The sequence below is a fragment of the Neopsephotus bourkii genome, unplaced genomic scaffold (assembly GCF_033783945.1).
Source record: "Neopsephotus bourkii isolate Nb327-2 ecotype Australia unplaced genomic scaffold, CSIRO-AGI_Nbou_v1 NB_1248, whole genome shotgun sequence".
NCBI lineage: Eukaryota > Metazoa > Chordata > Aves > Psittaciformes > Psittacidae > Neopsephotus > Neopsephotus bourkii.
Genome location: NW_026901733.1, coordinates 4102572 through 4115390, shown reverse-complemented (window position 1 = coordinate 4115390; position 12819 = coordinate 4102572). Strand labels below are relative to the sequence as shown.

Genomic DNA, 12819 nt, shown 5'->3' with positions numbered 1-12819 from the left:
GCTGGAGGGGAATGGGGGAGTGACCAGGTCATGCTTCAAGGGCCACAACTGCCCTGTGCCAATGGGAGAATTACAGTGCAACAGAAGAGCTCGGGTTACATTCAGCTTTGGCAGAAGCAGGCACAACTCAGCTGCCATTTTTAGGGTCAGACGTAGCTAAAGAGCGAGGGTGGCTCAGTGGACTGATTTTATTGCAACACAGCTTTCATTTGCATAACAGAATCTTCCCTTCCAAATAGACCTTAAAAAAAAAAGGGGGAAACAGAAAAAAAAGGCAGAAAGAGGGTTTGTCTGACCTCACCGTTCTCTTTTCTGACACAGAACATGTGTACCATAGAAGCAGAGCTGGAGAACCTATTGGGGGAGTTTTGCATCAAGATGAAAGGTAACTGCCTTTTCACCTTTCCCTGTTCTCCAAAATAGTAGCAGCCACTGTGCATGCTAGTAAGGGCATTGAGACATGCTGCTCTGATGTGTATTTATGATAGGTGTGGTTTGCCCCCCACCACAGGCATTGCTCAGCCCTCAAATCCCCAGCTTACACCCCTGCACACTGGAAAGGATCACAGAACCAGGACCATCAAAGCTAACAGAGAGGCATTCTGAGATGCTGCTGCTTGTTTTCAAGGCTAATTACTTCCCTCAGACACTCCCGTGATAGCCAAAGCAATTCGTTTTCGAAGGCTGCTGTCCCTTTTGCCTTTTCATAATCCTTTAAGAAGATGACTGGGAAATGTTGTGAATGCCCACGGAGCTGAAGTTCAAAACTTCCTTAGTTTGACATCAGATGTTTCTAAGTCCTTTACTTTTGCTGATCCTGATTACTGCTATTTTCAAACAAACGTAAAAAAAAAAAGGCAAAGAGCTGAGGTAGTTTACCATTTAATCACCTAGATAACTCTGTGGTGGCACCCACCTTTTCATTTTCCTCCTTGTCTTTATGACAGGGGACTTGACAGGTTTGCATACAATGGAATCAGTTTTACTTGAAGCATCAGTGAATCACCGGGTATTGCTAATCCTGTTATCCCTTTAAGACTCTTAAAGAAGAGATTGTAGAGGGATATCTTTTTTTGGATCTTCAATCACTGGCCGGAAAATAGTTCTGTGAAACAAAATCAGCATTGAAATACTCATGCACTCTTAATTCTTCACTTGAAATCTTGCCATTTAAAAAAATCCGCTGATGCATTTTTTAAAGCTTACCAATCTCATACAGGGCTTTGATTCTGCCTGCCTTGTCACAGTTGAGCTAGTTGTTTCTTGTGGTTGCACTGACATGATCTAGCTTAGATTAAGTTAAAATAGTTACTCTGTGCTCTCATATGAGAGAAACAAGCTGTTAGAGTTCTCCTAGCTCCATCCCACAGCATCAAACCTCAGGTTTTAAAGCCCCACTCTTCAGTACTGGAAAGGCAGTCAAAGATGCATAGATGTAAAGTGACAAGATGAACACACAGAAACCAAGTCAGATACTGCTATACAGAAACTCACAGCAGAATCATAGCACGAGCATGCTGAAGGAAACATGAGATCGCGTAGTATAGAAAGGGCACTGCACCAGGTCCTGCAAAGTGTTCCTCTACTTGCTGTAAATGCAGTGCGATGCACAGTTTCTGACAGCAGGACATGTTGCAGAAGATGTCATGGTGTCACAAACGTCTGTGCTGAAAAAGGTCTGGCCCCTTCTGCTATCCATATCCAAATCCTCCAGCAAAGCTCATGAGGTCTCGAGAAGTCAGGTGCTGCACTCATGCGAGAGATGAGCACAAACCTTGAGCAACAGCTACCTCTGAACACAGTTCTTGTAACATAAGGAAGCCCAAATTAGAAAATAGCAAAGAGAAATGCTGTATCGTTAAGTATTCTCTAATTAGGACATCTAAGATTTCTATTTAGATAGTCTTCCCTAGGAACAGCAATACAATAGGACAATCCAGCCACTGCTAAAGCTGACAACAGCTCTAGCACAAAAGCCTACAGATCACAGAGCAAGCTCCTTCCTTAAGTTATACTGCAGTATATCCAGCTAACTTTAGGATCTAATTTAAAATCAAAGCATTCCTCTCCCCAAAGCTTATCTGTTCCTAGCCATTCCAGTGAAAGTTATTTTTACGTTGTGCCCTCTGTCACTTACACTGAAAGCAAGCCAAACTACACAGCGCTGTCAGGAAGCAGGGAACCCACAATGCATTTTTACAACTGGTATTCAAAAAAAAAGCCCCCCAAAAGCCTAATTATTTTTCAAAATAAAGGTAATAAACTTCTCAGCAGGCTTAGATTACTGCTCAGGGGTTAATCAGGTGCTGAAATTAAACAGTGGAAATTCAGAAGTGCCTGTATGGAATCAGTGTGTCCTGTTATGATGCGTAGGGAAGTGCCCCTCTACCTCTTGGAAATACCAAGATAGCAGGAGGTGAAATAACCATCTCTGTCACCCAGGGAAGGCAATACACTGGCCTGATGCACCAGGGGCTCTGCAGCATGGAGCCCAGGGCCACAACCACAGTCCATGTGTCCACATGTCCAGCATCCTGCACATGGGCAGGGCTGCACAGGCTGCGTGAGCTTCAGGTGGCCCTGCCACCTTACCACAGCCATGTAAGGACCCTATTCCCTAATAACTTATCCTGACACCTCAGGAGCAATCACCCATTCCGTTTACACTACGGGCATGGTGCTTGTATAGTAGCCATTGGCTCCTGCTATGTGTTTAGTCCCCAAAAGCCAGTCAGTTACCAGAAAGTTTTTTCTAGGAAAGTACTATATCCCCTGTAATCAAGTAAGCTCTTAGCCCCCGTTCATCAGGCTGAAGAGACTTGACAAGCCTGGTTAGGCCAGTCACCACTCACAGACCTTGACTCCAGACAACATCCATGTGGAATTTTAGGCTGCGCTTCCCCACCCTCCAACCCCATCCACTGAGGAAAGAAAAGACCATTTATTTTCCTCAGATGCTTTCAGTGATGTATCCCAGCAGAGATCAAATTCACTTATAAAAGTGTGCCTGGGGAGAAAGAGGCAGCAGTGAAGTGCTAGTAAGCTTGAATTATTTATAAACAGTAAATAACCTAGGAAGGAATTGGTAATATGAGTGCTGTGCAAGGGCCCCTCTGTAGGGCTGTGCAGTAGGATGACTGAAGAAAACTCTTTTCTGGTCAAAGAAATGGAAGAGGAGGACCAAGCAGGTCACAGGGACAGGCCACGACTGCATTCAGGGATCGGGGCTAATTCAGCCCAGCAGATAAAGCCAATACTAGGGCTCACCATACTTGCTTTGATTTTTACACACCCGTATATGTTCAGTCATGGCATTTTAAAACAAATGCAGCCCGAAGACCCCAGCAATTTTGGTGTCATTCCTTTCTCTGCCCCAGGCTTTGTATGTCTCCTCAAGATGGTTTCTTTGGGCATTGCAACACTACTAGAGGCATAGTTTTATGGTAAATTTCTATAGCAAAACAAGTGCAGCAGCTACCTACTGAGGAGATCTGTGAGAAAGGGAAGGATCCCTCTGAATGAAAAACCACCAGTTCAATCCTGTAGAAGAGAAGGTCGCAAGGCGAGTAGAGGGACAGTAGCTTCCCTGGGATTTCAGCATGGTTCCTCAGGAAACTTTCACTTCATATGCACAGTGCCAGTATAGAAATAGCATCACCATGCCCTACCTTAAAGAAAAGATACTAAAAAGATCAAGTAAACACTAGTGCTTTGCTGCACTACTCTGCCTCTGGGGAAAGATGGGATAAATCTCATTTTACAGATGTCTGTCACTTTTTGTGATGTATTTACTATTGAAAGATACTCAGCTAGTATGGGAATGGTAATGTTAAGGAAATGCCAAGCAGAAGGAGCCTGTCTCATTTACTGTCTCTCTATTAAGATGTACTAAAAGGGAATCTGTGTTAAAATGTATAGCTCCATCTGATTAGTGTTAGGAAGCAAGCAGTGCATGGTATCCCACAGCTCACCTGCACCATGTGACAGTAAGGGTGTTAAGTGGAGCTTCTGAAGCCAGATGATGCCAGGGAGCTGTTTCTTCTTTTTCTATAATTATTATATAAAAGGAAACTTGGAGCTCTTCAGGAAAACCCGATGGGAAGTGCAAGTCTTTCTTATGCAAGAAGCCCCAACCCACTTAATTATGTACTGAAAAATAAATAGAAAGAAAATTAAGATGGGGAGGGAAAGGAGGCAGAAATAAGAGGGGGGTTATAGACATCCCCCAGCGAGTGGCTGAGTGGGTGTAGGGTGCTACCACCCTTTCCTGTCCAAGCACAGCAGCAGTGGCCTTGGGCACCCCACTTCAACCCATTGCTGGACACCACTGGGCCCAGGCCCTCCCATAGCCCCTCATGTCTTTCCTTCTCAGGTCTGGCTGGCTTCGCTCGGCTCTGCCCAGGAGATCAATACGAGGTATGTTTGCATTGGTTTATGGTTTATTTAATAGTAAAATAATCAGAAGGCAGATTTCTGCTGCTTTTCACATCAAGATGAATAAGACCTTTTCACATCAGCACCCCAAGAAACAGCAATTATTTTCCCAATATACACTCTGAAAAACCGTATAGTTCTCCTTATGTCTACCTTTGCCAAGGCATCTGCCAGAAGACCTGAAAATTATAGTGAGAGCACTGGATAATGTCTATTAGAAGGACTACAAGTTTTCTTTATGCTTTTTAACTTTTAAAAATATTATTTGTGGCAAACTTTTCTAATTCCCCTGGAAAATGCATATGTCACATCCCATGCATGTAGAGCAAACTGAACACATCCTTACTGGATGCTAAGACTTTACTTCGTCATAAAGCAGAGCAGCAGAAAGACACAGAATAACCATTTTTTAAGACCTAGATATTACCTGCTATGAGCCTGTGTCAGGATCTCTGGTCAGTGCAACATTTCAGTGGAGAATATTACCAGCAGATTAATTAAGTAAAAGCCTCCAGCTCTATCCAGAACAGAGCTAACCCTGCAATAAATCACAGTGGCTTGGTAATGGATCTCTCCAACCTGTACTTCCCAGATGTCTTGATCATTGATTCATTTGTTCCCACTGTCATTCCCTGTGAGAATTCTCTCCTGATGCTTTCATGCCTGCAAGCATGTGTTTCCCCTGTGGGGCCAATTACTTGGTACAGCTCTCTCCCAGCCAACCCCACAGCCCAAAATGGACTTGCTGCTCTTATCACTTCAAATTGCCTTACTGCATTGTTATATGCATCACCAGGCAGCCAAAGTCTCACAGCTGGCGAGGCCTCTGATGGGGGATACCCATGAGCTCATCTACCCTCTCTTCTGCCTGGGAAGGCAGCAGATCCAGAAAGCTGTAGATGTTAGGAAATATCATGGGGGCTTTCATCCTGCCTTCCTCGTTGCTGCTTTCCTGCAAATAGAGTTAAAACTCCTGCAGCTGGTTGTCATCTAGGTACACAAAGGTAAAAGCTGGGGCAAAAGGTACATTACCAAAAGTGTTTAGGAGAGCTGTGAAGCACAGATCCTACAGGATAGACCTTTTCCTTTTGGCTTGATGGGACGCAGAAGAACAGCACCAAGCCACTACCTCTTCCAATGTTTTACTGACCCTTTTCCCCAATTCTGCTTCTGATTTTTGTGCATCACGAGAGCAGATTTCTCAAGAAAATAAGAGGATGTCTCTTTTTCAGATTTTCATGCGTTACGGTCGCCAGCGATGGAAACTGAAGGGCAAAATAGAAGTGAATGGCAAGCAGAGTTGGGATGGAGAAGAAATGGTTTTCCTCCCTCTCATTGTTGGACTGATTTCCATTAAGGTACACATGCTGACACCTTTGCCTTCAAGCAAGGCAGGAGTCATGAAGCTGCCTTCTCACGCACTATCAGCAAACCCACAGAAACAGATCATTAAACTCTTCAGAAATGAGCTATCATTAGTATTTCCAACATACCTACTAGAGTGACGTACTATAGTATTGTGCATCCTAGATTCTATGAGACTTACCAGTTTGGGAGTCTTGTGGAGAGGTTATCCTAACTCTCACCATAGCCACACTAACGTGACCCTTGCCTCACATCACTCTCCAGCAACTCAGATCAGTTACATCAAAGCAAGGGAGCATTAGAAACCTGTTTATTAACAGCACTCAAGAAAACCAACAAAAAAATATAAAACCAAACAATCCCAGTCCTGATGAGTTTGTTAATACTGCTCAGACAAGAAAGCAGCATCTGTTGATCTGGAGAAATACATAGGTCTTTCCACCACTGCTCCATCCACTGTGAGGGTGCTGAGGCACTGGCACGGGTTGCCCAGAGAAGCTGTGGCTGCCCCATCCCTGGCAGTGTTGAAGGCCAGGTTGGATGGGGCTTGGAGCGACCTGGTCTAATGGAAGGTGTCCCTGCCCATGGCAGGGGGGTTGGAACTGGATGAGCTTTAAAGATCTCTTCCAACCCAAACAATTCTGTGATTCTGTGTCTTTTTCTGGTCTCTTACAGGTCACAGAAGTTAAAGGACTTGCTACTCATATCCTTGTGGGAAGTGTTACCTGTGAGACAAAAGACCTGTTTGCAGCTCGGCCTCAGGTGGTTGCAGTAGACATTAATGACCTTGGCACAATAAAGCTGAACCTTGAAATCACCTGGTAGTAAGTACAACTGGTTGGTTGGTTGGTTGGTTAAGCAACTGTAAAAATTCACTGCAAAAGAGAAAAGGTCCAACCATGTGGTCTCTTCTCTTTATTTTGCTTACTGCTGAAACAGATGGGGAAGGAATTGTGGCCCAAGTTTGGGAGATGAGAAATAGTTCATGGCCACCCCTAGATTCATTGTGTTACCTGTGGCAAAAGGGTTTTGTGTCTGGTTTTAGCTGTTAAATTAGGTTTGGTAAGTACTGACATTGAAAGACATGTGAAACATACAGTGATGAGAGATCACAGAATTGCCTAAGTGTAAAATTCTTCCCTAAGCTCAAAAGAGGGACAGAACTGAGTGCTCATATGTGCATTCGTTTTTTTAACATTAGTGTAAAGTTCAGTAGAGTTGTCCTGGATTTATGCTAGCTTAGCCAAGATCAGAAGTTGCCCATCTTTAAAAGCTGGCTTTTAAGGGCTTCATTCACCACGAGGATGGTAGGAAATCTCCTAGCATTGCCATATGTGTCTGCATCGGTCAGCACAGTGTTAGGATTCAAACCTAATTCTCACTGCATTTTAATGAAATAGGTAAATGAAGAAGCATTGATGTATTTAACTTTTACAGTCATGTATGCTGTTTCTTCTAATACAATAAACATGAAGTCAGCAATAACAGCTGCTGGTTTTCTTTATAATGCAACAGCTCTATTAATAGTAGAGCACCTTTCTCATTAGTATGTGTGACACTTGGCAACTCAAATCCAAGAATACTTTTCATGTGAGAAGAATAACTATGCTACATAAGTGATTTCTGAGAGTAGAACACTTACCAGAACAGAAAACCACACTTGGGAACCTGCTGTCTAATTAGCAACATTTTCTTTTAACCATTTCTGTTAAAAGAACTTGCTGCCTCTGCGTTTTGATGTGCTAATAAACCACCTTTTCAAACATCCTTTTCTGTGGACCTGAACTTCCTTCTCTCTCAACCTAACAACCTTTTGTTTTTCTCTGCTTGTGTGTCCATAGCCCCTTTGATGTTGAAGACTTGACCCCATCTGCAGGAAATGTGAGCAAGGCATCTGCTCTCCAGAGGAGAATGTCCATGTACAGCCAAGGCACTCCTGAAACACCAACCTTCAAGGACCACTCATTCTTTGTAAGCTCTGTTTAGCTTCATGTTTATGTAATGAGAAGCCCTAGAGCAGTTCAAGTACTGAAAATACTTCATTGCTTTACACATCGAAGCTTTTTTCCCCTGGTTGCAGCAGGTTACCCTTACAAATACTTATAATGAAAGCGCATTCCTAGCTGCTAATCCTAAAAGGTGGCTGTGATCTTGGCATCTTTCAAACTACGTGGGAAATTATTGCATACCTATTCTTGCCTGACTGCTAGAAAACCTGCATCAGCTTTTTAAAACGTGTCTTCATTTTGTAACAGTAGTTAAACAGCCATTACAGCACTAGTATTTCTAATGTATCCCATGATAAAATCTGTTCCCGTACCTAAGATATTCCTAGGGTGCTCCCACATTTTTGTGTGAATCAAATCCTGAATGTTTAATCAGGACTGCGTATAAACTGAATAGACCATCTGTACAGATATGAATTTTACAAGTGCTGATCCCATGCCTGTAATCTAGTACACTGCTGTAAAGCATTCATTTAACTTGCCCTTCCTCACACCCTCTTTGCTTTAACTGTTGAAGAAATGGCTGCATCCCCTGCAAGACAGGCCAAAGTTGACAATCTTAGATGCTCTGCAAGACACTTTCTTTGACAAGCTTCGTCGCAGTCGTTCTTTTAGTGACCTGCCATCGCTCAGGCTAAGCCCAAAGCTAGAGCTATATGTGAGTCCTCGTTTATGTTTGGTGAAGGATTTTGTCAGTCCCCATGTGGCATCTCCGTTCCCCCGCATGCTTCATGCGTTGATCTCTGTTGCAACTCACTCATTTTGCTGACTGATTACAGGGGAGAACATGACTGTGAGCCCATGCTGCTCCCACTGAATCAAAATTCCTCTTGGTTTCTACAGGGATAATGATCAGAAGCCAACTATTTGTGGGCAGAGAGCAGGGCAGGAATACAAGCTAATGGTATTCTCTAAAAATCTCCTGCTGCACTGATTGATGTTAAGCATTTGCTTAGTAACATGACTTTCAGATTCTAAAAGCATACCCATATTGAGGAAAAGAAGAAATAAACCTTCAAGTATAATTATATTTAGGGGGAAAAAAAAAGACTGCTGATAGTGCTGGGAAAAAAAAAGAAGCAAGTTTTTGGCACTTTTAGCCTTATGCACCTTACCGACATGTGCATGTCTATGGTTCTTTCCAGCAAATTGTCAGCAAAATAGTAGTTGCCTTTCATCTGTGCTGTGCATTTCTGTGAGCTGGTCACAAAACAGAGCAAGATCTGTAGGTCAGATAGGCAGGTTGTGACTCTTATAGTGATTTTTCTCCATAGGTCTGTCAGAGACATGACATGCTGTGATAACTTTTGGGTCTATGTATGCTGGTTTTGTTTCCTGAATGATCAGTGGCCTGGTCAGTACATCACCACACAACTCTGTTTCATTTTGGCAGAAACTCCTATCGAATGGGACTTCTATATAACTCATGCTCAACAATTAGGAGGGATATCCACATGCAGAACAAAATTTCAACAGAAAAGCAATAGTACAGTAATGTCACCATTTAAATGCCATGGTTCTAGAGAAACTTTTGGAGCAAACAGCACTAAATTTTGGGGATTGCTACTTTAGAAGTCAGAAAATAAATACAACAGAAATCTATAATGGATAGAAAAATGCAGACAGGGTGGCTTAAGTACAACTCCATCAAAAAGAGACATGTTGCAGGAACTGGAGCAGCTCACTGGAAATGCTGTCTGAGGGAATCTGGTAGGGCAAGCACAGTTTGGGTCTCTGTTCTGGGACTTGCTTGCTAGAGCTCTCTGCTTACCAGAGAGATGCTGAGCCCAAGTGTCCCAGCAGTTTTCCTGCTGAAATCAGGAGCAGTGCCAGATGAAAGCAGAAGTTGGATTTGAAATATCTTTCCCATCTTTCAGGTCTCGAATGCTTCTTTATTCCTATTCTTTACGTTTTTATTTCCCAGGCACACACAGGTTTTTTTCCCCTCTTTCCAGTGCTTAATGAAAAACATTTTATCTCCTTCTCCATTACCTTTTCAGTCAAATTTGCCAGATGATGTCTTTGAGAATGGAACAGCGACCACTGAGAAACGGCCTCTTTCTTTCACTTTTGGTGACCTGCCTTACGAAGACCGCGTGCCCCCTGCCAACTCAGCAGAGCCCTCTTCTGCTCACGTCAGCTCCAGCCCCGACATCACTGCGACCCCCACCCAGCACCAAGGTCTCGACTCCTCCAAGAGCTCAAGCCTGGACTGTAGCAGCAGTGACTCCTGCAGAGACTCTGTCACTGAGCCAAAGGACCTGCCGTCCCAGGGAGAGGGCGCAGTGATTGAGAACGAGAGCACTGCAAAGGCAGCTCCTGAAGTTTGCCGAAAGACCTCTGATGCTGGGAGCGATCATGTTTTCCTAGAAACAAGTGTCCCAGTGTCTCTCCTGCAGGACACGGATGAAGGTTCGGAGCTCAAGCCTGTGGAGCTGGATACCTATGAGGGTAACATCACGAAGCAGCTGGTAAAAAGGCTTACGTCAGCTGAGGCACCCATGACCCCAGAGAGGCTGCTGTGTGAGGGGTCGATTAGTGGGGAATCGGAAGGATACAAGTCTTACCTGGATGGAAGCATTGAAGAAGCCTTGCAAGGGCTTCTCTTAGCTCTTGAGCCACATAAAGAGCAGTATAAAGAGTTTCAGGAGCTGGACCAGGAGGTGATGCATCTAGATGACATCCTAAAAGTGAGTACGTTTTCAGAAAATACTACCCTAAAGAAAATCTGAGTGGGTAGAATCTCCTCCCCTGCCTCGCAAACATCAAAGTAGGGCTTTTGGAGACCAGTAAAACTCCTCAGTAGCAGTAGATTTGCTCCTGCTTGGAGCATCCTTTCACAGTGTTCAGTTTTTAAACTTCTGTGGTCAATGATGTGCTTATTGTAGCCTTGTATTCTCCAGCAATGGACCTTTTAACATGGTCAAAGCCTGGGAGAAAAAGAAAAACGTGCAGTGGCAGAGGGGTAATTAAATCAAACCCTTCTCTGGAGAAACCACTTTTGAATCCGTTGCTTGTGCCATACTGAGAATGAGATTATAGCCAACCTTCTGCCTTTTAAATCTATGGGTCGCATCCTCAGTGGGTGTACTCTGTGAAGCTGTGTAAAACTACATCAGCTGAGGATTGGGCCTTGCAGCCACAGAATCTGAACCTTCTAAATTACCTAGGGGATTCAGATGCACGAGTCCTGCTAAAGGTTGCCATCCCCACATCACCTAGGCTTCTTTCAAGCCTTTTCCTCTTTCCCCCCCTCCATTTTTAAAATGAGAGACATCCTGTCATTACATCAGGATGGACAGAAAGTGTTGACAAAAAGAGAAGCGTTTTGCATGTGTGTTGTTAATACCTTTACTGCTAATCACTGTGACTGGTATCTCTCCCACGAATAACAACTCTTGAGGCATTACTGTGCAAAGAGTATTATATGGGAAATAATCATTTCAAATGCTTCATATTCATATGCAAGTCGGTCTGCTAATCACTTAAGCCTCATCATTCAAAAACATGGCAGAGGGGGAAGGAGGGATGCGTTTATCCTTCAGAATCATCTTTACACAAAAGCTTTGTTAATATCCTTGTTTCCATTGGTGTTTGCAGCTGCATGGTACTTCCCCAAGTTAAGTGTTTTTTTAACAGCCTGTAGCCCCTGGATTTTGCACTGTTTCCCAAGGAGGTTCAAGCAGGCAAAGCTACCATTACTGTTACTTTTTAACTTTCTGGCTGCTCTGCAGCTTGTACAGAGTTCAGCTATTCGAACAGCAGAGGGACAATGGAGACTGCTGGTTTACACTCCTTTTATCCCAAGTTACAAAGGGTGGGATTGGGGGGAGAGGACACATGTACACAGACAAGATTCCTGCACTCTTGCGACGAATGCCTCTTCCAGATCTGCTTATGTCTGGGTGTCACCTATTGATCAGCTTGCAGACTGACACTCAGCATCGCCAGCAGCCGTGCTGGGCTCCCCGTGCGAAAAGGCTGAGCTGGAATCCAGCTGTGGCTGAAGAAATCTCTCTTGGCCATATTAGATGGGCAAAGAAAAGAAGCCCACATGTTGCTGTTTGCTTTTGCCTGAAGAAGCCCTGAAAGAAATGGCAGCTAAAACCATCAGTGCTGGCAGAGGAATCAGGATACAGCACCCACGTGTGTCACAGAGGTGCTGGGAAGTGTGTTTGACCAGCTCCTGACTGTAGAGTCAAGTGCTAACATACAACTGCTATAAAATTAATACTGTGTGCAAATGAACTGGAAACAGAACTCCAAACCCCCACAGCTCTAGAGCAGCTAGTGCTGAGTCAGCAGCAGCTCAGAGGCCAATGCATTTCTTTCTACAAGCTGAGACAGAGTCCTGGCTCCTGCCTAGAAGATGTGCTCCTGGCTGTTCCTGATCAAATAACCACATGGTGCTAAAGGTGTTGAAGTCACTGCACAAACCAATGGAGGTGATCCTTCAAGCTACATCTGCTCCTGCAAGGTGACCCTGGAATCAACTCTGTAGGCATGTCTGGATGTGTCATCATGTGGGACCAGAGTGTCTGATACTTCCTACAGCAATAGCACAGTTTCTGTCACGTTTCTTCCCAGTAGTGAGGTGGGATGGCTCCCCGCTCTCTACCACTGTTAACTTCCGAGTTACAATACTGGCTTTCTCTGTCAACTCTGATGCCTGATTTGGCTTTTCCTTGATAAGCCATGTGGCTTCAAAGGCCACAATAGTCCTCTCATCCCATGAATAAATCTGCAGATATGGGACTACGTTTACTCCTGATTAAGGTCTGTTGGAGTTACATCTGGAATAAATCCCACAGTGCCATCGGATATCTAGAAATTGGCTTCTGTAGCTGGAGAACAGTAATTACAGAATATGCCCTCCCCTTTCAACTTCCACTGTGTTAATTGCTGTCTCTCCTCTCGGAGAACACTGAAAGCTGAGTCACTTGGATTCAAGCTGTACTCCATATTCCTATAAAACACATCAAATTTTGCCTTTGAGGGTTTTCCTTTGGGGAAG

The 12819-nt window shown here is 44.0% G+C and overlaps 1 protein-coding gene across 5 annotated transcripts in view; it reads left to right on the top strand.

The window, feature by feature from the left end:
- Positions 1 to 12819, top strand: part of RIPOR2 (RHO family interacting cell polarization regulator 2) — a 64862-nt gene that overhangs the window by 39553 nt on the left and 12490 nt on the right. For 4 of the 5 annotated variants that reach the window (XM_061364691.1, XM_061364693.1, XM_061364692.1 and 1 more), the window contains 6 exons: positions 322 to 385; positions 4373 to 4416; positions 5667 to 5792; positions 6475 to 6623; positions 7641 to 7770; positions 9806 to 10495. In XM_061364691.1, the coding sequence (XP_061220675.1) occupies positions 322 to 385; positions 4373 to 4416; positions 5667 to 5792; positions 6475 to 6623; positions 7641 to 7770; positions 9806 to 10495 (1203 nt within the window). Of the gene's footprint in view, positions 1 to 321; positions 386 to 4372; positions 4417 to 5666; positions 5793 to 6474; positions 6624 to 7640; positions 7771 to 8322; positions 8464 to 9805; positions 10496 to 12819 lie in introns of all 5 variants that reach the window. The other variant, XM_061364695.1, reaches the window with a different exon arrangement.